The 26,725-nt window shown below is 39.6% G+C and overlaps 2 protein-coding genes across 3 annotated transcripts in view; one reads left to right on the top strand and one right to left on the bottom strand.

Moving 5' to 3' along the window:
* SMAP1 (small ArfGAP 1) overlaps positions 1-6,139 on the top strand; it is a 164,049-nt gene extending 157,910 nt beyond the window's left edge. For both annotated transcript variants that reach the window (XM_028097738.2, XM_028097739.2), the window contains 3 exons: positions 1,818-1,989; positions 2,771-3,084; positions 5,187-6,139. In XM_028097738.2, coding sequence (XP_027953539.1) covers positions 1,818-1,989; positions 2,771-3,084; positions 5,187-5,321 — 621 coding nt within the window. In that variant the 3' untranslated portion in view covers positions 5,322-6,139. The remainder of the gene's footprint in view (positions 1-1,817; positions 1,990-2,770; positions 3,085-5,186) is intronic.
* Positions 4,627-26,725, bottom strand: part of B3GAT2 (beta-1,3-glucuronyltransferase 2) — a 74,240-nt gene continuing 52,141 nt past the window's right edge. Inside the window, exons 3-4 of the mRNA XM_028097740.2 lie at positions 6,783-6,931; positions 4,627-6,697 (exon numbers count right to left, since the gene is read on the bottom strand). Coding sequence (XP_027953541.1) covers positions 6,611-6,697; positions 6,783-6,931 — 236 coding nt within the window. The 3' untranslated portion in view covers positions 4,627-6,610. The remainder of the gene's footprint in view (positions 6,698-6,782; positions 6,932-26,725) is intronic.

Genomic DNA, 26,725 nt, shown 5'->3' with positions numbered 1-26,725 from the left:
TATATATAGGTCTTGGTACTCTGTGGTTCCAGGCGTCCACAGGGCACTTGGACTGTATCTTGGGAGGGGTGGAAACGGGGGAGCTACTGTAATAGGTTTCCCAGCCATTTTGGATTTTAAGCAGGTTCTTCGATTCAAAAGAAACTAAACATGATGGAAAGATTAGTGAGATGGTTGCTTCATTACCTGACAACATTAACAGTAAACACTGTGTGCTTAACCCTGCCACAGAACACTTCTTGTGGTCATCAAGCAACTGTGTAAGGTAGGAAATCTTATTATCCCCAAGTGTAGAGAAGAGAGACAGTGGAGATTAGGTGACAGTCTAAGGGTACATTGTTTTCTTTAGTAAGCAGTGGGACCAGAATTCTGGTCCTGGCAGGCTGGCTCCAGAGCTCTTGCTCTTAGCTTCTGTGAGCTTTTGTTGCATCATTCGTAGTTCAGATAATACTTTATTCAAGCATATTGTTATATTTGGTATTCCATTATGTCCAATTTCTTACACATTTTAGATCTTTTGCAAAATTAAGTGGCTTATCTCAAAATTCTTGCTTAATTTGTCACAATAGATTCAACATATTGATCTGCTTGAATTTGTGAATACAATGCTTGGATGGTAATTTATTGCTAGGTTTTTTAGCCAACCTATTAAATGTCTAAATTTTTAAAAAATTAAGACAAATCATATGCATGATCTTTAACTTGTACCTACTACTCTCACCTTATTCTATAGTTTGAAAAGACTCTTACTCAGTTTTTACTGTTCTTAGAATTCTTTGAAACTCTTCATATCTAAAACAATTTCATGTAAACAAATGTGATTGAATATTTAGTGACTGTAGAGATCATTATACAATCACAGCTGTAATAACCTCACTTTAATCTGTGTGCAGATACAGATTAAGTGAAAATTTTTGTTTTGTATCTACATGTTTCTTTTTCTTTTTTTTTTTTTTTTAAAGATTTTATTTATTTATTTGAGAGAGAGAGAATGAGAGATAGCACGAGAGGGAAGAGGGTCAGAGGGAGAAGCAGACTCCCCGCCGAGCAGGGAGCCCCATGCGGGACTCGATCCCAGGACTCCAGGATCATGACCTGAGCCGAAGGCAGTCGCTTAACCAACTGAGCCACCCAGGCGCCCTGTATCTACATGTTTCTTTGTATTTGTGTTCCTCTGCCCCTTGTCCAAAAGTGGGATTGAAGATATGGTTGAGAGTATAGGTGGTTGAACTTTGCTGTGCTTCATTTCTGGATGGACTAGAAACATCCTAATGTGGTTAAAACTGATCTAGGTTAGATTTATAAAAATATCTTGATGCAGCTTTTGAAAAAGCCTTTTCTTTTTTTCAAAGAAGACAAGATCAGCCTTTGCAGGACCCTCTTGGAGTATGCTGTCATTGTAGCAATGTTCTTTATTTCAAGGGATTACCAGAACCTTGGAGTAGTAGTTGCCAAAGGGAATGCCTCAGCATCTTCCAGGAATGGTGGTCCTCACACGGCCATTATATCCTGTTGCTGAAGCCACTGTGGTCAGGATGTGGGTCAGGATGTGATGGGCAAAAACTCAGTTGTTAGTTGAGCAGGTAAACGCAATTTATTATGAAAGAGCTTCAATCTGCCTCTCTTCCAGCAACAGATTCAAAATAGGAAACATTGTACCTTCCTCCTAGATGCTGTTTTATGTGGGCTTGTGAATGATCCTCTGTAATGTCACCACATTACCTTCTACAGTTAATTTCTAATTTCATTTAGATTTTAACAGATGAACTGTGTTCTGGTATGGAGAATTTGACAGCTTGCTTTGGTATTTGTCTCAGGGGACACCCTCTATACCTGCAGCTACCACTCTGTCTACAGTAATATCTGGAGATCTGGATCTGTTCACCGAGCAAGCAACAAAGTCAGAAGAGGTGGCAAAGAAACAACTCTCCAAAGACTCCATCTTATCTTTGTATGGTACAGGAACCATTCAGCAGCAGAGTACTCCTGGTAATTCATTTTAATATCCGCTGTCAGCAGCTTGTTGTGACATTACTAGAAGTATACCCTTTGTATTATTTTTCTACGGAATCGGTACTTTTGTTGCAATTTGTGCAAATACAAAATTGAAGCATTAGAATTAAAAAGCATATACAGGATTCACAAAACTTTATTCGCTTAGAATTAACAAGCTGTTCACATATCACTTAATATTGTTTCACAAGGTTACAGGACATGGATTGTTTTTGAAGATTTTGATTTGCATGAAGTTTACAAGTTTGTGTAGTTTTCTGTAAGTAAACAATAAGCACTGTTACCACACGAATTCCAAAACTTTGAGTTTTTAATAATTATGAGATACCGCCCAGTAAGATTTGTTGTTTACATAATCTGTTGGGCCCATTTCCTCTAAATAGGGAGCTAAAGTTATAGGACATCTCACCTGCTTCTATTAAAGGCAGACAGCTCTCACTGTGCGTTTGATGGTGGGAGCCTAGTGGTGCTCGTCAGCACGTAATCTCATGCTACATAGTTTGGGTATTTTCTATAGCTATTGCATAAGATTTATGTGTCCTAATTAAATGTGCTCAGGTTTATAACTGCATTCTGGAAGTAAGCAGCTCTGAGGGTTATGGTGTAAGTTTGAGCAGTAGGAGCAGACTGGAATTAAAATTTTTGCTGTGGGTAGTTGAGAAAGATGGTGATCCTTTTTCTGTGATTAGAGAGATGAGTGCAGCTGCACACAATAGCCCTGTTTTCTCATTTTCTTTTCATGGTTCTTAAAATGCAGGTGTGTTTATGGGACCCACAAATATACCATTTACCTCACAAGCACCGACTGCATTTCAAGGTTTTCCATCGATGGGTGTGCCTGTGCCTACACCTGCAGCTCCTGGCCTTCTCGGAAATGTGATGGGACAGAGTGCGAGCATGATGGTGGGCATGCCCATGCCCAATGGGTTTATGGGAAATGCACAAACTAGCGTGATGCCACTTCCTCCAAACGTGGTTGGCCCCCAAGGAGGAATGGTGGGACAGATGGGTGCACCCCAGAGTAAGTTTGGCCTGCCGCAAGCTCAACAGCCCCAGTGGAACCTCTCACAGGTAAGAGGTCATTTGCTCTCCAACTTCTCCAAAATCAAAGAAACTGGATTTATTTTCTAAATGGTTTTATTTAAATCTAACAACCTGGCAGAAAGATTTGAGTAGGGCCATGTTGTATGAGGTGAGAACTATTTATAGGTATTATGAAGTTACAATCACATAGACAAATGAGCAGTCACTGACTATAAAGAAATGTTAAGCATTTTTTCACTTCAGGTTATAACACTGGCGAACATCCTGTTTGTAATAGCTAGAAATTATCTTGGGCATCTTGAGAGACTTCCTGTCTTCTTCCCCCCCATCACCCCATGAAATTAGCACCAAGCTTTTAACCCAACTCCCTTTTGGGGTGTTTTTATAGTCCGCTTAGACCAGCCTACCGTCACTAATGATTTTGGGGTTTTATGTGTTAACTTTGACAAATTAGAAAAATATCCAGCCTCCTCTTCTCAAAGCACTATTTTGTGAGGGATCTAGGCTATTCTCTATGTCATGTGACTATTGCCCTTGGCTTTCTAAGAAATATTCTTGTTTAATTTACTTAGGGACAAGTCCATATTTGTCTCAGACATCCCCTTATATTACAAAATCCCATTTCTACTTACGTTAGTTTAAAGCCAAAAGCTGACATTTTAGTATAACTTTTCTCAAATCAATTTCTATATTATGCTCCATTCTGACCTTAGACTTCGTTTCATGCTCCAGCAACTCTTCCCTTTACAGTTCTTATTTGATGTTTCTCTAGCATTTGGGGGATCTTGGTTTCTGTTCTGGTCAGCTGTTTTACCTTGAGAGCATTCAGAGAATAGTCTATAGTGATAATTAACATTACCAAAACACTGTATATCCCATGAATGCTTTGTCACTTTTATTTTAAAGTTATCTCCACACCCAGTGTGGGGTTCAAACTCTCAAAACCCTGAGATCAAGAGTCACGTGCTCTACTGACCGAGCCAGGCAGGCACCCCTCTTGTCATTATTTAAAGGAATTATTCGGGGGGGTGGGTGCCTCAATTGGTTAAGCATCTTACTCTTGATCTCTATCCTCTGGGAACCTCAAGTACCAAATGTCAGTAACAGCTTTTGTGAGACAAAGTGCTGAAGCACGCCCAGCTCAGGTTAAGGTGCTAGATGAATCCGTAAGGAGTTACGGTTGGCCCTTACTTCCAAGCATGCTGAGGGGCGCTGCTGTTTTCCAGCAGCCTCTCACTGAAAGGTGGTTATAGCATCCTTTAGTAGGGATGACGAACTGGACACTTACGCCTCATCAGCAGTGTGGTAAACATAAGTGTCTTTGCAAAATAACAAATGAACTTTATTTATTAAGAATACATTCCAACCCTGAGCATAGGTTTTGAATCCACTCTGTGCTTTGTGATAAATCTTGCCTTTCCTTTACTTATCATCAATCTTAGAAGTAAGAGAGTACCACAGGGAAAGGGTTAGGATGCTTCTATACATATATGATTCCAGTCTGGAATAAAAATACATGTAATCTTATACCTTATATAATGAAAATGAATTTTAGACATTTAGTGGTTAACTGAGCAAAAGATATGCTTTATGACCTTTTTTAATATTTAGAAAGTATATATAGAACCATTTAAGATTTTAATAAAGACAGAAGAATAGCTGTCATCCACAAAATTTCCTCAATCCTTATAGTTAAAGAACAACATGCTGGTAGAGTTGAAAGAATAGTGGACTTGGATACAAATTCAAAGATTGCTTTGGTACTTTTTTTCAGTTGTGGTTAATCTTTGGGGGACAAAAAATGGAGTTTTGAAAAGGAATAAATAGACTATAATTGAGATCACTTTATGGACAGTGTTAAAAAATGTGGAAGGAGATAAAGAACAAGAAGGAAACAAAGTAGCTTTCTCTAGGGAAGTAATTGTTTGGTAGTCTTTTACTCCTGTGCTTTGACTAATTTTCACATTGAGGAAAAGGACTTATAATTGCTATTAAACTTCATTATCTGACTAAACCTCCAGTAAAGGCAGCTTCTAATACAACAGGGTAACTTAAAAATGTCTGTGGCTAAAGAAACAAGAATTAAAAGTGAAGTAAGCCTTTTAAAGTAAGCTTTTTATGTTTCACAGATGAATCAGCAAATGGCTGGCATGAGTATCAGCAGTACAAACCCAACAGTGGGTTTTGGCCAGCCCCCCAACACAACAGCAGGTTGGTCTGGAAGCTCATCGGGTCAGACTCTCAGCACACAGCTGTGGAAATGAAAACTGCAATGCAAGTTTCATCCAGAACTACCACCTGACATTCCTTGCTAAAACGCATCTAGTTCCCCTGTTTATTCATGTACATATATATTTTTTCTTTTTCCCCATTTGTTCATATTAAGAATTATCTGACCGTGTTGGTCTGTACTGATTAAATTTGATGTGAAAAGCAGGTTGAGAAACCATTTTATGTCAAGGGCAGCTTTGGTCATTTCCCATGATTTCATAAACCACATTATTTGAGAAGCTGCTCAGTCAACTTGCATAATCAGTTTTACTCTCAATAAAATTATAGCTCTAATGTCTGCATATAAGGGAAGTAGTTATCATGTTAGTAATACCTCTAACAGTATAAACCCCACCCCCAAATTAGCCAGTAATCCTTAGGAAGGTACTGTATGATCAAATGTTTAATCATATAAATAGAATGTAAATGTATCACTGAGCACTGTTTTCTAGTGTATCAAAATTCTTTTATTTCATCATTCACTTCACTGTGCTGTTGTTATGATGTGCTTAACAGGGAGCGTGGTTAGTGAAAGGAAGATAAACCTGGATGTTACTACAAAACTTAGTTTAACGAATGTTTAAAGAACTCAAATTTTATCTGCCTCTCCTGTAATTTGGATCTCTTCTTATGTACATAGTGCTAATAACATGAAGATCTTTCTCTGCACTGTATGCAAACAGGGTAACTAAACAAGCCACTTTCAATCCTTGAAGGTATATCCAGGTTTATGACAGTAATTGTGTTTACATTTTATGGTGCCTAGTATTGACAAAATGTTATATCCCTATATTAAACAGATGAATCCATAGACCTTTTTATTTTTGTGGGTTTTATTTCCTACAATGTATACTGCCACCAACCTTACAAAACTTAAACTTTACATTGCAAAGTGAGGAATTGGGAACATTTAGTTGGCAAAATGCCTGTTGTTTCTAAAACCTGCTCAGTTCTACCAATTTTAAGGCCAAATGGGAAAAAAAAAAGTACGTAAGATACTCACAATCATACCCTCCAGTGTCACTAGCTGTGTACAAAGAACTTCCAGTTTAGTTGTAGGGAAGACATGCAGAACAAAGGAAGACAAAAACACACATTTGATACCGTTCCATCAGCTGTGTTAACGGATGGACAAGCTCTGTTGAAACAGATGTCCGTTAGGTGACGACATAGGCTGTCGTACCGAAGTCAAGCGAACGATACCTGAATGTTCTGGAGCCTGACCTCCGCACTCCTCTTCGTGTCCACTAGCCAGGCAAACTGCACCAGCTGCTGCTTCCGTTTATACCTCAATTTTCACCGTGTCCAGGCGGTACTTTGGCTCGTTGGCTAGATTAACCTTCTCTGTCCGAGTGTGCCATACGAGAACCTAGAGGGGAGGGAAATCTCTTGGGTAGCCACACTTCTTAATGCTGACACTGAACAAGGTCAAGCAGCACAAGTGAAAGGAATACCTTAGTGCAGTTACTTGCTTTTGGTTCCAGTTCTTCAACTGTTGTTATCTGTTTTAGAAAATCAGATTCTTGCATCCCTGGCTGGGATCCACGACGCTTAAATACGGCTTTTGGATTGGACAAGATGACTTGAAGACTTACAGCAAATCCTTTGTGAAAAGTTAAAAAAAAAAAAGACTTTAAAATAATGGTGTACTTCTCTTTTTTTCTGTAAAATTTCCAGACACAGCAAAAATTTTTTTAAATGCCAAGTATGTGCCAGGTCTTGGATTGCCAACTTGAATTAGGAGCATTACCTGTGTCACAGTCTCAAAAGGAAAACCAATCATTACAATGTAGTACATTCAGTGTAATGACAAAGGTGTATGCGTGGGGTGGGGGCGAGGACAACATCTGTACAATACAAAGTCCGGACTGTTGCTAATCAGCTCTTTCATAGAGGTCATCACACCCCGACATTCAAAACTCTGGGAATTAAGAACTAAATGTAGCTGAAGAGATACAGACTTACCCTAACTATCCTCCAGGTATGAGCACGCCCACCCAGGTCTCCCGCCTGTTCTTTAACGTTTTTATGTGTGCTCTTACTGAACCAGCACTGCTGTGATTTATTTTGAGTTTAGAAGACTGAGGAATTGAAGCCAGTTAGCTAGGAAATGAAAAATATATAATCATTTGGTTTCAATTTCCAATTTGGTTCAACCTGACAAAGGTGGGGGGGTTTGGAAATCAGTGCAGGAGATATCAGTCCATTTGATAAATTTGGTTTTGAGGTTTAATTTTTTAAAGGAAACGAATGACTCAATTTCTTTCAATGGTTTGGTCATAAAAAATGATTACTATTTAAATCTGTAGTTTAACAAACTCTGTGTTAAAGGCTTAGCCAATAAACACTCTACAAGCTATCTCAGTAAGCAACTGCTGCAACCTTTGTAGTTGTTTTGAAAGTCTGAAGCCCTGTGCTCGAAATGACTAAGCCAACACTGTCAAGTCAGACACCCTCCCAGAATTAGCTGTGAGGACCAGTCTCCAGGAGCATTTCTTAGCAACATTTGGCCCTCTTCTACATTAACTGAATTGATTCATGCTTCTTTTTCCAAAAGTGTAGTTAGCAAAGTAAGTACCAAATGATACCAGGCGGTAATTGGGGAGTTGTGAGAAGACCACAACCAGCATTCTCATCACCTCTCCACAGACTGAGCCAGTCCCACATCTAGACCCTGTCCCTTTTACAGGAAAACCTCCCACTAAGCCACCTACAAACACAACGTGGTACATCACGTGCTGAGTGAGGCAGAATAATTAAAGCCTTAGCCTGAGGACTGGCCCCAGTATCTTCTGCCAGTCCTGGAGGGAGGCAGCACATTCTAGCAGAAGGAACACTGAATTTGGAATTAGAAGCCTTTCGCTTGGCCCGGATCCTTGTACTTGGGACATTGGCCAAGTCACTTAACCTTTCTTGATCCTGAAACTTCCCCATTTCCTCATCTGCAAGAGGCGTGACACCTTTTCAACTCAGTGTCTGATGTAAAATTAGCAGATGGAAAGACCTCACTAACTGCAGAGCAGTATTCATAAGGTACTACAGTATATAAATACAAATACCATTATAAATATTATGAAGGGCAGGTGGCATTGGCCACCATTTACAGCTGGAAAACGGGGTTGATGACAGGAAAAGGGCCTGTGAAAGTGGTGGCAGAATCAGGCCACCTGCATCTCACATCACGTGGCTAACAAGTCTGAAGCCTTCCTCAGCTAAAACAGCCACAGACCTCTTCAGCAAAAAGCCAAAGGTTTCAATTCACATAAAAAGTGACTTTTCTAATAGGTGAGCTCAGATTTTCGTGTCATAAGTTGTCTTGCTTCTTTTTCTATAGTTGAGAACCTAGTTGAGGACCTGCCCTTCTCAATCACTGAAGATCCTGGTATATTTTTCCCATGGCTTCAAGGTACTATTTCCCCATTCCTTTTTTTTAAAAAAAAAGAACCAAAAATGTAGATTAATCAGTCTGAAAATGCTATGAAGTCACTTTGATTTCCCTCATTTTCCCTTGTTTTTTTAACACATTCATCATGGTGACCACTGAAAGATATAGGTTAAGTGTATTTTCTTGCTTTCCTGGGTTCAGGAATATCCCTCTAGTTCTTCAGAGCAAACTCACATAGCATGGTGTACCACTTCTGCAAGCAAAGCTGACGGCTGGCCCTTTCCTGGCCTCACTGGAGGATAGGGTGCACCTGGCGGGCTAGCACCCAGGAAAGAGATGTTAGCGGGGGGCTCACCACAGTAGAAAAGTGGTTTTCTGTTCTCTAATACAAAAGGGGGAGGCGGACAATTCAGATGCTCTTCTATCTCCTACCTCCTCCATTTTCTTTGCTGCACCCCCGCCTCAATGAGCGCTTCAAAGGAAGCAGGTCACAGCCAGCATGTAGGAATTGCACACTAACTAGGCCCAAACTCTGGGTTGCCTTTCAGGGAATCGTCTGACCCGCTATGAAGCTGGAGGAGTTAGCGAGTGCTCCCTCTGAAAGCAGCACAAGGAGTTTTCAGCTCCTTAAACCACTGCTTCCAACCCAAGATGGATATTTTGGGTTTTCTTAATTTCCAAGTAATTTATGCCTCAAGTATTATATGTACCCTTACTTTTTTCTAGTGAAATTAATTTAGCTTTAAAGATGTTGGCAGTTTTTGAGATACTAAGAGCCTTAACAAAAATCACGGGAGTAGGATTCTCTGTCCTACAGATGTATAAAAAATGAAATGCAAATTAAAACTGGTTATCCACTATGAACACAGGACTTCCTGACTTCTTCAAATGAAGTAGAGATAGGGTGGAGATACTGTCTCCTATGTATGTTTGTATTCCATGTATGTGTGCATACATATATGAGGATGTATGTAATAAACTCATGTTACACATACTTTATATAAACATATATACATATTTTCTAGTACCTAGCAACAAAATTCAAAATGCCTGAGCTACAAAGAGTACCAGACATACAAATAAGCTGGAAAATACAACCCCATAATGAAAACAAAAATCAAGCAACAGAAATAATACAGAACAAAGACATTAAGACATTATAAATAAACCTCATATATTCAAAAAGGTAGAGGAAAGACAGAGCATGCTAAGGAGAGATAACAGAAGATAGAATAAAGACCCAAAGGGATCTCACACTCTTGTGGAAAATATACTGGCTGTTATTAGCAGCTGATAAGACATAGCGGAATAAAAGACTAGTAAACTTGAGGACATAACAATAGAAACTACCAAAAGGAAAACACCGAAACACACACACAAGTCACAGAAACTGAATGAAAGGTGGAAAAGGGGGATAGAAAAAAAATTGAAAAAATAAGAGAAAATTTATAAATTTGAACAATAAGGATATATAAGACTTAACCAATTTGACCTGACATTTATAGGGCACTCCATCTACCAATACAGAATACACAATCTTTTCTAGTACACATGGGATCTTGTCAAGATAGGCCATAGTCTGGGCCATAAATTAAATCTCAATAAATTTAAGAGAACTCAAATTGTACAAAGTATTTATCTGACCATAATGGAATTCAAATAGAAATCAATAATATGAAGATATGTGGAAAATCTCCAAATATTTGGACACCAAACAATGTAATTCTAAATAAATTAGGGATCTAAGAAGAAATCAAAAGGGAAATGAAAAAAGTGGTTAACCGAATGAAAACAAAACAAGAATGTGGGATCCATCTAAAGCAGTACTTGGGGGCACCTGGGTGGCTCTGTCAGTTGAGCATCCGGCTCTTGATTTTGGCTCAGGTCATGATCTCAGAGTCCTGAGATGATTTATCGTTGGATTCAATTGGTTGGATTCATGGCATTCAATCATGACCAAGTAAGGTTTATTCCAAGGCTGCAATGTTGATTTAACACTTCAAAATCCATCAGTATAATTCACCAGATTAGACTTAAAAATGAACTTGACAAAATCCAACATCAAGTTAAGATTTTTAGAAAGCCACTCAGCAAACTAATAAACTTCCTCAATTTGATGAAGGGCATCTACAAAATACCTATTGCCAATACTATATATGCTTCATGGTGAAAGACAGTGTTAAACCCTTGAAGACTGGAATGAGGCAAGGTTGTCTGCTCTCAATTTTTATTTAACAGTGTACTAGAGATCCTAGTCATTACAATAAGGAGAAAACAAAAACCAGACAAACTGCAAAGGAAAAAGCCAGTCCAGCAAATCTCTTCCTCCTTCCACCCATAGTTAAAAGCATCAGTAATTCTTATCAGACTATCAATTTAGTCTTACCTCCATATACTTGTCCCACTGGCATATTCTCTCTTTTCTAACTACACATAATCCAATCTCAAGCAAGGCTGTTACAAGCCAGAACTATTTCTAATTCCCAACAGATAGTTTATGGCAACAATACCAGTCTGATCACAAGAAAGATACTAATGGCCTTTATTTCCTGACAGTCACTCTGGCTAATGGTGGTAGAATACTGGGCTCTTGACACACTTCTACTACTGGCAATAGGTATCAGGTAATTTCAAAAGTCAGTCTCTACTCACTTGAAATAAAAAAAAAAAGAACAATTTCCAAATTAAAATGTATACACATAGGGGCGCCTGGATGGCTCAGTCGGTTAAGCATCTGCCCTCGGCTCGGGTCATGATCCCAGGGTCCTGGGATCGAGCCCTACATCGGGCTCCCTGCTTGGTGGGGAGTCTGTTTCTCCTTCTGCCTCTGTCCACCCCCCCCGCCCCCTGAGCGTGCTCGCTCGCTCTCTCCCCGTCTCAAATAAAATCTTAAAAATATCTATATACACACACACAATTTTCTCAGGGAATTGTCTCAGAAAGATGTGTGTGTGGCACCTCCTCTCCTCTCCTGTAATTCTTTCTGAGGTGATCCACTCTCATAGCTCTTCCTAGCAGAGCACATCCGGTCTTTTGGGGGGGAGAGGGAGGGGGAGGGGGGAGGGGGAGGGGGGAGGGAGGGAGAGAGGGAGAGAGGGAGAGAGGGAGAGAGGGAGAGAGGGAGAGAGGGAGAGAGGGAGGGAGGGAGGGGGGAGAGAGAGGGGGAGAGAGGGAGAGAGAGAGAGAGAGAGAGAGAGAGAGAGAGAGAATGTGTGTGTGTATCTTCCCTACCTACCCACCCCCTTTATTGAGATATAATTCATAGATGATACTGAAATTTGCCTTTTTAAAGGATAGGATATTCGTAACTCTGGGCACCATTTTTTAAAAACTATTCTTTCTCTACTGGTCTTGGCACCCCTGGCAAAAATCAATTGACCATAATGTAAGAGTTTATTTCTGCTCTGTCATTTCCATTCTATTCATTCCTATGCTTATCTTTATGCCAGTGCCACACTATTACTGTAAATCTATATACTAAGTTTTCAAATCAGGATGTTTAAGTCTTCCAACTTTGTTCTTTTTCAAAATTGTTTTGGCTATTTTGAGTCCCTTCCTTTTCCATATGAATTTTAGGATAACTTCGGCAATTTCTGCAAAAAGGGCAGCCAAAATCTTGATAGGAATTACCCTGAATCTATAGATTAATTTGGGGAATATTGCCATTTGAGTAATATATCTTCTAACCCATAACATTGTCTCCTAATCCAGGAACATAGGATGTCTTTTTACTCATTTAGTTCTTCTTTAATTTCTCTGAATAATGTTTTATAGTTTCTACTATACAAGTCTGACGCTTATTTTGTTAAATTACTAAGTATTTCATTATTTCTGACACTGTTGTGAATAAAATTCTTATAGTTTCATTTTTCAGACTGTTCATTGCCAATGTATAGAAATGCAATTGGTTTCTTATGTTTGAGCTTGTATCCCACAACCTTGCTGAATTTATTTACTAGCATGAATAATTGTGTATTTTTTTTTTTAAAGTAGGCTCCAATGCAGGGCTTTAACTTACAACCCTGAGATCAAGAGTTGGACACTTAACCAACTGAGCCACTCGGGCGCCCCCAACTCCTTTCCTTAGTAGGCTCCATGTCCAGCATGGAGCAGAACAAGTTGTGTATGTATTCCTGAGGATTTTCTATGTAAAAAAAACACGCTATTGATAACTGAAGATATTTTTACCTTTTCCTTTATAATCTGGATGCCTTTTATTCCTTTTTCTCAACTAAATACTCTGGCAACAACCTACACTACAATGGTGAATACAACTGTGAAGAGGGGTCATCCTTGTCATGATCTGAGGGGAAAAGCTTTCATCTTCAGCTATTAAGTATGTTAGTTTTTTCACCAGATAAAAGCTGTTCTTTTCCATTCCTTGTTTATCAATCTAGTGTTTTTATCATGAAAGAATGTTGAATTCTGTCACTTTTTCTGCATCTATTGATTTGATGTGACTTTTTGTTCAACTGATGCAGTGTACTACATTTACTGACTTTTGCATATGAACCAACCTTACACTATGGGGATAAATCCCACCTAGTCATGGTGTATAATCCTTTTTATTATATGTTGCTGGATTAACTCCACTAGTATTTTGGTTAGAATTTTTGCATCTATATTCATAAGGGATATTGGTCTATAGGTTTTTTTTTCTTTGTGACGTCTGGTTTTGGTATCAGGATAACAATGGCCTAATACAATGACTTCAGAAATGTTCCCTCCTTACTCTTTTTTGGAAATGTTTGTGAATGATTGGTCTTAACACTTCTTTAAATGTTTGTTAGAATTCACCAGCAAAACCATCTGGAACTGGGCTTTTCTCTATAGAAGTTTTGTTGATTATAATTCAATCTATTTTTTATAAGTCTATTCAGATTTTCTATTTCCTTTTGAGTCAGGTTTTTTTTTTTTTTTTAAGTAATCCTCTACACCTACATGCAACATGGAGCTTGAACTCACAACCCTGAGATCAAGAGTTGCATGCTCTACCAACTGAGCCAACCAGGTGCCCCTTGAGTCAGTTTTAACAGTCTTTCCATTAATTTGTCCATGTCATCTACATTATCTAATTTGTTGGCATACAATTTTTTATGGTTTTCTCTTACAGTCTTTTTTAAATGGTAGTAATGCTCCTGTTTTCATTGCTGATTTTAGTAATATGAGGATTGCCTCCTTTCAGTTTAACTAAAAGTTTGTCAATTTTGTTGATGTTTTTAAGAACAAACTTTTGGTTTTGCTGATTTCCTCTACTGCTTTTCTATTCCCTATTTCATTTATTTTGGCCCTAATCTTTATTTCCTTCCACTGCTTATTTTGGGTTTAGTTTGCTCTTCTGCTTCTAGTCTCTTATGGTAAAAGGTTAGGTTACTGGTTTCAGATCTTTCTTTTTAATAGAGGCATTTATAAGTATAAATTTTCCTCTGAGTACTGCTTTAGCTGCACTAAGTTTTAGTATATTTTGTTTCCATTTTCATTCATCTAAAACTATTTTCCAATTTCCCCTGTGACATCTTCTTTGACCAAGTGGTTATGAGTATGCTGTTTAATTTCCATATACCTTTAAATTTCAAACTTTCTGGTAGTGATTTCTAATTTCACTCCAGCATGGCCCAAGAACACACTTTGTATGCTTTCAACTATTTTAAATTTATTAAGACTTGTTTTATGACTTAACATAAAAATTACTTTATAGTCCATCCTAGAGAATGTTCAACTGTGTGTTTGAAAAGAATGTATATTCTGTTGTTGAGTGTTCTCTAGATGTCACAGGTCTTGTTGATTTACAGTACTTTTCAAGGCTTCTTTGTCTTCTAATTGTTCTATTATTGAAAATGGAATGTTGATGTTTGCAACTATTATTGTTGAGCTGTATTTTCCCTTCAGTGCTGTCATTTCTGCTTTATATATTTTAGGGCTCTGTTGTGAGAAGCATATATATTTATAACTGTCATAACTTTATAATGGATTGATGCTTTTATCATTATAAAATAATCTTTTTGTCTCTAGTAGCAACTCTGTCTAAAAGTCTATTTTGTCTGGTATTCACTCCAGCTCTTTTTTTGGTTCCTGTATGCATGGCAGGTCTTTTTACATTCTTTTGCTTTCAACCTACTTAGATTTAAATGTCTTCCATAGAGAGCATTATACTTCGATCATGGTGCTTTTTGATTTGTTGGTTTTTTTTTTAAATCCATTGTGCCCATATGTCTTTTGACTGGATTGCTTGATTCATTTATAGTTAATGGAATTACTGGTAAATTAAGATTTATGTCTGCCAGTTTGCAAATTGTTTCCTGTATGTCTAATATCTTTTCATTCCTCTATTCCTCCACTACCATCTTGTTCTGCATTAAAAGGATATTTGTTAATGTGTCATTTTTGTCACTTATCATTTCTTGTATAATATTTTTTGAGTTACTTATTTAGCAGTTGCCCTGGGGATTACAATTACCATCTTAACTTCTAACAATTTAGCTCAGATCAATACCGATTTCAATAGTACACAAAAGCTTTGCTCCTACATAGGAGGCTCCATTATTCCTCCCCACTTTGTGCTATTATCACCAAATTACATCTATATTGTGTATCTCTCAAACCTGATTTCTAATTATTGCTTTATGTAGTTGTCTTTTAAATCAGAGTGGGGGGGGAAGAGAGGTAAAAATTACATTTATACTCTCTTAAAAATTTATCTATACGTTACTTTTACTGGTGCTCTTATTTATGTGGATTAGAGTTACTGTCTGGTAGCCTATGATTTCAGCCTAAAAGATTCCTTCAGTACTTCTTACAGGACATATTTGCTAGTCATAAATTTTCTTGGCATTTGTTTATCAGGAATATCTTAATTTCTCCTTCATTTCTGAAGGATACTTATGCTAGATATAGAATTCTTGGTTGGCAGTATTTTTCTTTTGGTATTTTGAGTATGTCATCCCACTGCCTTCTGGCTTCCATGGTTCCTGATGTGAAATCAGCTGTTAATCTTGCAGAGTTTCAAGATCAGCCAGAAGTGAGGACTCAGGGCCTTTGAAGGTTTTTTTCATAAGCATATGCACAGCTCTGGCCCCTGTACACAGACGTACACTAACATATGGCCTTCTAGAATCCCAGAAATATGTCAGAGCTCTTCAAAGCCCCTGTGTAAATAATTATCCAAGATATTTCCTCTGCATTTTTGATTAGTTTATTGTTTGCCACAACTGTTATTGCCTCAGAGCTGCAATGGTAAACAATGAACATTTAATTTTTGCTTTTGCTTAGTTTTTGTTTTGAGGTTTTTGCTTTCCTTTTTATTTTTTAAAAATGCTCTCAGGAAAAGGCTCTACTGGGCAAGATCTGAGTGAGATCAGATAAAGACAAGCTTTGAGAATGGCAGTTTCTACAGAACTATTAGGTCAAATAATGGCAATTCTCTTAGAATGGAGCTCTGAATGAGTTCCAACCCCGTTCTTCCCTCCCAGTGACTGCTAGGATGAACAGCTGCTGATTTCTACCCTGACTGCAGGACCCTTGGTTTTCAAGGCCCCCATGGAACTAAGGAGAAAGGGATGGGAATAGGAAAGTTGAAACAATGTAATACTTGCTGTTATTACCAACATTTAACCATTTTTCTTGAACACTCCTCAGATGGATGTACACTTTGGGTTAATTTCCATAGTTGTGAAAAAAGTTGATTTTGACAATTTCTGACAATATTCTCATTGTTTTTATATAAGACAATATTCAGAGGTCCTTACTCTGTCATTACCAATGATGTTTCCACCTTTTTTTTTTCAAACCCCCAATCCCATTATCATTTGAGGAGAGTAAGCATGGAAGAAGCAGCCACAGTAATGTAGGGCATGAAGGTTAAAAATGGAAAACTGCTGAGAAATCAAAAAATACCTTGAGACAAACGCAAATGGAAATACAACATCCTAAAAACTTATGAGATGCAGCAAAAGCAGTTCTAAAAGGAACGTTCTTAGTGACAAATGCCTACACAAAAAACCAAAGATCTCAAACAACCTTTCTTCCTCAGAGAACTAGAAAAAGAACACCAAAAGTTAGAAGAAGAAAGTAAATAGCAAAGATCAGAGCAGAATAAGTGAAATAGAGACTAAAAGATAATAGAAATGATCAATGAAACTAAGAGCTGGTTCTTTGAAAAGATAAACAAAACTGACAAATCTTTAGCTGGAATGACCAAGAAAAAGAGTGGTCTCAAATAAATAAAATCAGAAACCAAAGAGAAAACATTACAACTGCCATCACAGAAACAGAAAGGATAAACTACTATGAACAAGTATACACCAACAAATTGGACAACCTAGAAAAAATGAATAAATTCCCAGAAACATACAACCTACCAAGAATCATAAAGAAATAGAAAATCTGAATAGACCAATGATGAATAAGGACATTGGATCAGTAATCAAAAACCTCCCAACAAACAAAGTACAAGACCAGATGGCTTCACTGATAAGTTTTATCAAACATTCAAAGAAGATTTAATACCTATCCTTCTCAAATGCTCCCAAAAATAGAAAAGGAGGAAAAACTTCTAAACACTTTATGAGGCCAGCAGTACCTTGATACCATAAACTGACAAGGACACCACAATAAAATTACAGGCCATTATCTTTGAAGAATTAGATGCAAAGAAAGAAGCAATACATTGAAAGAATCACATGATCAAATGGGATTTATTCCTGTGATGCAAGGATGATTCAACATCTGCAAATCTATCAATGTAATCCACCAGACTAAAAAATGAAGGATGAAAATGATTTGATCATCTCAGTAGATGCAAAAAAAATTGACAAAACTCAACATCCACTTGTGATAAAAACTCTCAAGAAACTGGGTGTAGAAGAAATGCACCTCAACATAATAAAGGCAATATGTGACAAGCCCATAGCTAACATCATACTCAACAGTGAAGAGCTGAAAGCTTTTTCCCTAACAAGACAAGGATGCCCGCTCTCACCACTTTTATTCAATATAGTACTAGAAGTCCTAGCCACAGCAATCAGACAAGAAACAAGTCATTCAAACTGGAAAAGAAATAGTAAAACTGTCACTATTTGCAGATGATGATACTATATATAGAAAATCCTAAAGACTCCACCAAAAACTGTTAGAATAAATGAGTTCAGTTAATCACAGGATTCAAAACTGATATACAAAAATTTGTTGCATTTCTATGCACTAGTAATGAACTATCAGAAAGAGGAATTAAGAAAACAATCCCACTTACAATTGCATCAGAAAGAATTAAATACCGAGGAAGATTTTAAACTATATTACAAAGCTGTAATAACTAAAACAGTATGTTATTTGTATGAAACAGATACATAGCTAAATGAAACATAATAAAGAGCCCAGAAATAAACTCATGCGTATATGGTCAATTAATTTATGACAAAGGAGCCAAGAATATACAAGGAAAGCACAGACTCTTCAATAAACTGGACAGCCACATGCAAAAGAATGAAACTCAACCACTGTCTTACACCATACACAAAAATTAACCCCAAATAGATAAAAGACTTGAATGTAAGACCTGAATCCATAAAACCCCTAGGTAAGCTCCTTGACAGCAATCTTGGTGATGATTTTTTGGATCTAATACCAAAAGTAAAGACCACATCGAAATAAAAAAAGCCTCAGCCCAGCAGAGGAAACCGTCAGCAAAATAAAAAGACAACCTATCAGATGGGAGAAAATATTTGAAAATCATATTGCTAAGGGGGTTAACATCCAAAATATATAAAGAACTCATATAACTCAATAGCAAAAATCCAGAACAATCTGATTTAAAAATGAGCAGAGGATCTAAATACACACTATTCCAAAGAAGACATACAGAGGGCCAACAGACACATGAAAAGATGCTCAACATCACTCACCATCAGGGAGATGGAAATCAAAACCACAATGAGATCACCTCACACATGTTAGAATGTCTAGAGTCAGAAAGACAAGAAGTAAGTGTTGGCAAGGACATGGAGAAAAGAGGACCCATGCACACTGTGGGCAGGAGTGTAAATTAGTGCAATCTGAAAAACAGTATGGAGGTTCCTCAAAAAATTAAAAAATACCATATGATCCAGCAATACCACTTATGGGTATTTACAAAAGAAAATTAAAAACTCAAAAAGATCTAAGCACACACCCTCCCTCCCCAACATGTTCATCGCCATTATTATTTACAATAGCCAAAGCATGGAAGCAACCGAAGTGTCCACTGATGGATGAACGGATGAGAAGATGTGGATATATACACAACGGAATGTTATTCAGCCATAAAAAAGAAGGAAATCTTTCCTTTCGCAACAATGTGGATGAACCCTGACTGCATCAGGCTAAATGAAATAAGTCAGAGAAAGACAAATGCCAAATTATTTCACTTATATGCAAAATCTAAAAAAAAAGAAAAAAGAAATCCAACTCACAGACCCAGGGGAGAGACTAAGAGTTGCCAGAAGTAGGTGGATAGAGGGTGATCAGAAGGTGCCAACGCTCAGTTACAAAAGAAATAATTCCTGGGGATGGAATTATAGCATGGTGACTAGAGGTAATACTATATTGTACATTTGAAAGTTAAGAGAGAACTTCGTTCTCATCACAAGAAACACATTTTTAACTATATGGTGATGGACGTTAGCTAGATTTACTGTGATCATTTTGCAATATATACAAATGTTGTACACCTAAAACTAGTATGTTATATGTCAATTATGTCTCAATTCAGGAAATGGAAAACTGCTAAGTATTTTTTTTTTTCATAATCTTGTACCTTCCAGCCTTGGCATCTGTGAACTCTCCAAATGAAAAACAGATGTGTTAATAGTTGTGTTTCAGGAATCATTTTCACTATACTTATATCAGATCAAGAAAGCAGAGAAAAGAGGGCTATATAAAAGGAACGTGTCCTTTACTTATCAACTATCATGTCTAAATTGCCACTATTTCATGTAAATGTTCAACTACTGATTTCCATGGTCCTAAGCCTGAATACTCACGTGCCATGTGTGCTCCTAGGGAGAAGGCAGAACTAGTTTTTTCCACATTTCTTTCCAATTACACCTTCGAACGATTTTCTTCTAGTGCAGAAAAGGAATGAAAAACCATGGCCTGGCTGTTAAATGGATCTGTTAATCTGCTCCATAATGTGGACTGAAACTTTATAATTGCTTCAGGGTAAACCTTTTTTTTTTTTGGTCCAGTTTTTAAAACTCCCCAAAAGCCATTTAGCAGTCATTGTTCCTTGTGGGGAAAAAAATAAAACACTCTTCATTTCGAAGATGTATTCTTTATTTAATCTATAAACAATTCATTTAAATCTTTACTCTGAAAACAAACCATCACAGAAACCTAAATCCTCTAAGGATATGGTCAGGATGCTGAATCAGAATGGAAAGAATCAAAGATAAATTAAGAAGGCTTAATTAACTGAATACTAAAATACCTGTGATGGGGCGCCTGGGTGGCTCAGGCGTTGGGCGTCTGCCTTCGGCTCGGGTCATGATCCCAGGGTCCTGGGATTGAGCCCCGCATCGGGCTCTCTGCTCAGCGGGAAGCCTGCTTCTCCCTCTCCCACTCCCCCTGCTTGTGTTCCCTCTCTCGCTGTGTCTCTCTCTCAAATAAATAAATAAAATCTTTAAATAAAATAAAATACCCACGATGGATTTTTTTTTTGTAGGTTGGTGGCAAAGAACTAAGGCATGCCTGAGACTGTAGTTTAGAAGGGGAGGTGGTTCTATTGGCTTAACAGCCAAAAGGACTCTGATGGGAAATGAAGTGTTCTATATGTTGAGAATGGCACAACCAACACGGTTGACGATGTCTGATTAAGAATCGCTGTCTCATGGTGTATTGTGCCTATGAGGTTTTCTGCTTGACATTATCCATGAATACTACTAAATGTGTCACTAAGCCGCTCTATTCCAACCCAGAAAATATAGCAGAACTGGAGAAGGTATCTGTATACCTATTCCTCAAACCCCAGCACATCCAAGTAAAATAATTTTTCAAATAACAGAAAATAACGAGTTAACAAGGATATGGAGAGATTGGAACTTTTGTGCATTGCTGATGGCAATGTAAAATGATGCAGCCACTGTGGAAAAAAGTATAGCAGTACCTCAAAAAAAAAAATCCAACATACAATTACCATATGATCCAGCAATTCTACTTCTAGGTGTATACTCAAAAGAATTCAAAGCAGTGACTTACAGTTATTTGTACACTCATGTTCAAAGCATTATTCATAATAGTCAAAAGGTAGAAACCCAAATGTCCATCAATGGATGAATGGATAAACAAAATGTGGTCTATATATACAATGAAATATTATTCAGCTTTAAAAAGGCATGAAATTCTGACACATGCTACAACACGAATGAACCTTAAAGACATCATGCTAAGTGAACTAAAAAGGACAAATAGTGCATAACTCCACTTACATGTGGTACCTGAAATAGTCCAATTCATAGATACAGAAAGTAGATGGTTGTTACCAGGGACTGGGGCAGGGGTGAGGTGTGAGAAGTTTGTTTCATGGGTACAAAGTTACAGTTTGTGATGATGAAAAATTTATGGAGATGGATAGTGGTGATCCCTGCACAACAATGTGAACGTACCTAATACCACCTTATACTTAAAAATAGTTAAAATGGTAAATTTTATGTTAAGTACATTGTTAAGTACCACAATTTAGAAAGATTAACCTTGCCTTCCCAGTGAAAACAGTCTTTTAGATTGTTGGTGGTGCTTTTCAGTTGTTATAATTTTTAAAACTCCTCTCCTATGCTCAAATTCTCTTTTTGTTTGACCCACGGAAGTGTTTTCTATGGAAATAATTTGATTGAACATTCTCAAACTCTTTGAGCAGGGGGCTATCCTAACTTCAACCTCCAGATGAGACTCAATGGGTGGCAGGGCAGGAGGCCCCACCGACAAAAGGACTATAATGAGCTACCGGAAGAAACAGAGAGTGGCTTCTGACCACTACACCAGTCCTTCTTATTTCTAGCTGCACTTTATCATCACTTCAGACTAAAAAAAAAAAAAAAAAAGACACACCCCCACAGTGGGTGCCACACCCACAGATTATGGTTTAATTGATCAGTGATGAAGCCCACATATGGAGGTTTTCTCAGAGCTCTCCAGGTAATTCTGATGTGTAGCCAGGTTGGGACCCACTGAATTAGACACTCCTTAGAAAGCTCTCTGGAGTACAGCTCAACATCCCCTTTTAAAAAAATCTCACCATTAAGAAATAACGGCAAGGAAAAAGAAATAGAAATAATGGCAAGGGCGCCTGGGTGGCTTAGTCTGTTAAGCATCTGCCTTTGGCTCAGGTCATGACCCCAAGGTCTTGGGATCGAGTCCCTCGCTGGTCTCCCTGCTCAGTGGGGAGTCTGATTCTCCCTCTCTCTGTGCCTCTCCCCCTGGCTTGTGCTCTCTTTCTCTCTCTCCCCCTCTCAAATGAATAAATAAAATCTTTAAAAAAAAGAAAGAATGGCAATTAGGGCTCAGAAGGAATCAGAAGCTGTAAAACTTTTAATTTTGATAATCCTTAAACCAGAAATAAAGACAGGTTAGAATTCATGAATTCAGCGAACAGTTGTTCAAGCTCCTACTGTCAGGGACCATGCCCAGGCTGGAGATGTGGGTAGAAGAGATGACCCGTCTTCCAGGGGAGCTCCCGGGCTCCGTGAGCAGAGGAAGCCTGGGGCAGGCAGGACACCAAAGTGAGCAGCTCCCCTAGGACAAGTGCCTAAGGGGAACATGGGTGGGGGGAGCAACTTCTACGCTGGATGGAAAAATCAGGAAAAACTTCCCAGAAAAAGCTATCCCTATACTATTGACGAGTCTTGCAAAGGGACTAGAAATTAGTGAGGCAAACCTAGGAAGATAAAGTGATGTTCCCTTTTCTGGAAGGCAGTGTGAGCCACTCTGGATTACCCTGGGCCCAGGAGCATGGGGCAACGCTCGGCTGATCCTGGTGGCTGGTCACGGTGCAGTGATTTGAAATGAGGTGGACTCAAGTGCATGGCGTCTGGGGTTGGGTGATACGGCTGTGCAAGGGGCCCAGGAAGAGGCCAGCCAAGTTCAGCTTCTGAAGCCAGGGCAGAGACTTGTGTGCTGATCACAGCAGCCAACTGTGTGCCCAGGAAAACCGGTGTGTGTGCCAGCCCCCAGGTCAGCCACGCACAGCAACAATCCTTAATTCTCATTTATACTAATACACTGTCTTGCCTCTTCAACAGACTCCATATGATAACTGTATCTCCAGATGCTCTCCCACAAGCTCTTAGTAAAGTCAAAGTGGTGAAAAAGGACCTTTCTCCCCTCTTGTGACCTGACTAGAAAGTGCGAGAATCATTCTCTGAAATCCTTCCCCACGTGCCACCAGTAATTATGATTTTTCATCTGCAAAATTATGAAAATGAGCATATCTCTACTTCTCAACTTTCTAACAATCTTTTTTTTTTCTCCTATTGATCAGTCTCTTTTTGGAATACTTTATCTAAAGCAAGGGCTGTGTTTATCTCCACGTGCCATCTTGCACACAGGGTTCGTTCACTGAATAATGAGCACAGGTCCACCAGGCAGGAGAGAGATGAAGTCCATCATGAGCCCAAAGCAATGAGTTTGCATGTTCCTAAGTATTACCTTCAAGAATGATCTGAAATAGCTCTCTGTGGTGAGAATTCAAACACTGACAGAACAGCAGAAACTTCTGCAGTATCTGTTCTCATTTCAACCTCACCGCAACCCAGAAGGCGGGTGGTCGAATCCCTCATCTCTAGGTGGGGAAACTGGGCTAGTACGGCCTGCTGTGCCCAAATGGCGCCTGAGTGGCAGCGATGCCGCCCCCCCTCCCCCAGCGACCTGTGGAGCTCTGGTCACCACCATTATCAGCCACACACAGCCCTGAGCCAATTCCCCTGGACAAACCTATGAGCCGTCTGAACCCAGGTGACAGGGGAGCACAGACACAGTCTGATACTGCTTCTTTGTGAAGAGACAGATCATTCAGGTGTCTACAGTGTTGTTCCAAGTGCTCTGCATTTGATGTCTCATTCCGTGAAGAATTCCATTTCCCCTGTTCTGCAGATGAAGAGCACAGAGGCTCAGAGATCAAGAACTTGGTCACTTGGCGGTGAGTGGAAGTGCCATCTCTGGAGACACACTAAGCTGAGTTGGATCACTGTGCAACTTTGGGCAAGTGACTTCGCATGTCCAGGCCTCCATTTCCTTATATTTAAAGGAGGAGGAGAATACTAGCACATCCCTTGCAGAACTGAGTGAAGACGAAATAAGAAAACACCCAAAGCACTGAAGAATGCCTGACGCCTGGTAAACATGCCTGATGCTTGGTAAACAATAATCATGAAGTTGGCTGGGCTTCCCAGATAGAAGAGAAACCTTCTGATTTTCAAAATTCTTAGTCCTGAATGCTTTATTCACTGAAATTTTGAGGGATATCACTCCACTTCCGCCAAGCCCCACTTGAACACGGCTGCCCCACCCGCAGCTGCCCTGGTGATGAGCACACAGATGCATAGGCGCTCCTTACCCTACACACCCACCATAACCCAGCACAGATGCAGTACATGTGGACAGAACTGAACAGGTCGGTGAGGCCCCTGAACACCTGCTAGTCTCTACAATGCACCTCATTCTGGAAATAGATAAGAAATGGGCAACAGGCGACCTTTCCCCCTCACACTCCATCACCATCCCTGTGGTGCTGTTAAGTTCTCGGGACAGAATCACCATGCCCCTGCAGTGCACTCCAGTGACAGTCACGCCGCACCAACCTAAGGACAAGGTCCCAAGTCAGTCCCCAGACCCTGCACCGAACCACATGACACACTGTCAACTCTACTGAGAACACTAATTTTATCTTCCTTACACAAAACAGTCATGCACTGAAAACAATACATTTAATTTACAAATGGCCTCAAAGTGGCAACAAGGTTATTACCTCCCTTTTTAGGAAAAAAAAAAAGATTTGAGAGAGAGAAAGAGAGAGCAAGCGAGCATGCACGAGTGAGTACAAGTGGCAGGAGGGCAGAGGCAGAGGGAGAGAATCCCAAGCAGACTCCCCGCTGAGCAGGGAGCCCAGACGCAGGGTTCAATCCCATGACTCTGAGATCATGACCCAAGTGGAAACCAAGATTCGGACACTCAACTGACTGAGCCACCCAGCTCCCATACCTCTCTTTCTTGCAGTAATTATGCTCATGAAGCAAAGTAAAACATTGCGAATTTTGGCTATATTCATTTGGCTTTGACGATCTAAAGCCGGGCTGATGTTTACTACTACATTATCTACCAAGAAAGGGTTTTGCCAAGTAAATTAATCCAGACAAAATTCCTTGTCAACAAATATTAAGAGAAAAAAGGCCCTGTATGACCTAAAATTCTGCTAATTTATGGGCAGAATCTGAAATGGCTTGTTTAAATTTCATAAATAGTTAATATATGTTTATAAGGCCTTCCGTCACCTGCCCCCTCCTCCTGCAGCCCCAGCACCCCTCCCCAGGCGGCCATGCCACCATTCATGCTGCACCTACCAGCACGTGGTTCTCAAATCACACTTGCAATCCCATCAGTCCCCAACTCAAAAATGTCACAAATCCTCCAATAGCCACAGAAATGAAGACAAATTTCTATTTCAGCAATCAATCCTCAAAGGTGCCCCGAGCTTGCCTCTCCCGCAAGAACTGCATATACCCTGGGGTTTGCTGTTCCCTGACCTCGCCCCGACCGGGCCCGCAGGTAAGGTACCTCTCACATGTTACCTCTTCCACGACACCCTCCCCGAACTGCCCTCAACAGCAGTTCTCTTTCCTCTTAAAACGTAAACCCAACACATCCCATTCATACCTCATTTTCTACCTCATGGGACAGTAAGTTCTGTATTTGGCACAACCATTCTCTCTCTGCTAGATACACAACTGCTTGGGGGCGGGGGCTCTGTGTTCCCTACAAACTCCATGCAGTGCCAGGGTCAGTGTTTATGGGATTCAGTCCATGGTGCTCCTCCTGCTCCATTAATCTTCAGCAGATGGCCGGCCTCCAAAAACCAGCCCCTCCACCCTCCTGGGTCTCGGTTTCCTTCCTTACCTCACCTCCTCATTAGGAATAAGAGGTGATTCTGCCGAGGTGAACTTGTCCATCTGAGTTCCCAATCCCCCCCCACCCTCCCATTTCCTCTCCTTTGGGACTTCAACACATCTCTTTTTCTCTCAAAACGTCTACTTCTCTTCTTTCATTAAAGGAAAACAAAAAAGTAGTTCTCCTACCCCTTGAAATGGCTACCATCTCTCTTCCCTTCTCAATCCTGCCACATTTCTGAAAGAGTTGCTCCTGGCCCTCCCGCCTCTTAGTGGTGCTCACCACACCCATCCCTGCACCCACCGTTCACCCTACTTCCCCAGAGGTCTCTTCTAAAGCATGGATCTGAGTTTCATTTTAAAAAGGGCCCTTTACATCTCTAGAGACTAGAAGCGACTCCATACTGGAAATGGGGATAAGCCGTAGGGATGGAGAAGCTAGGGGTCAATAGAAAAATAAAGTATAAATACAGTGGCCCATGTACAATCTCAATCCTTAGAATCAAAACTTGTCAAAACTCATGCCACCTTAGAGTCCGACGTCAGAGATCACCCCACCCTTCCTCTTCCCTACACATAGCTTCTTGCAGCCCTCCCAGCTCCTTACTTCCAGGACATCCTCTATAATCACTGTCCTGGCCAAATGGAACCTCCCCAATCCTCTCATGAACTGAACTTCCCCTTTCTCTTTGCTCTACTGGAAACCTAACTTTCCTTGGACAGTTCTGCCAACCTTTTACTCCTCTTGAATTCAGGCCCTCTATTCTCCCATATATCCCTTGTTCCAGGGAACAGCCTAATTGCCAAGCATCTTAATGACACCGTCTACATGCCCGGCTCTCACACCCCCACACTCACCAAACACCCTCCTCTTTCACATCCATGA

This window comes from Eumetopias jubatus, unplaced genomic scaffold (assembly GCF_037043125.1).
Source record: "Eumetopias jubatus isolate StellerSeaLion01/CBP00866 unplaced genomic scaffold, mEumJub1_p1.0 scaffold_6, whole genome shotgun sequence".
NCBI classification, from domain to species: domain Eukaryota; kingdom Metazoa; phylum Chordata; class Mammalia; order Carnivora; family Otariidae; genus Eumetopias; species Eumetopias jubatus.
Note: the sequence above shows the minus strand (reverse complement) of the source record. Positions and strands in the feature narration are given on the sequence as shown.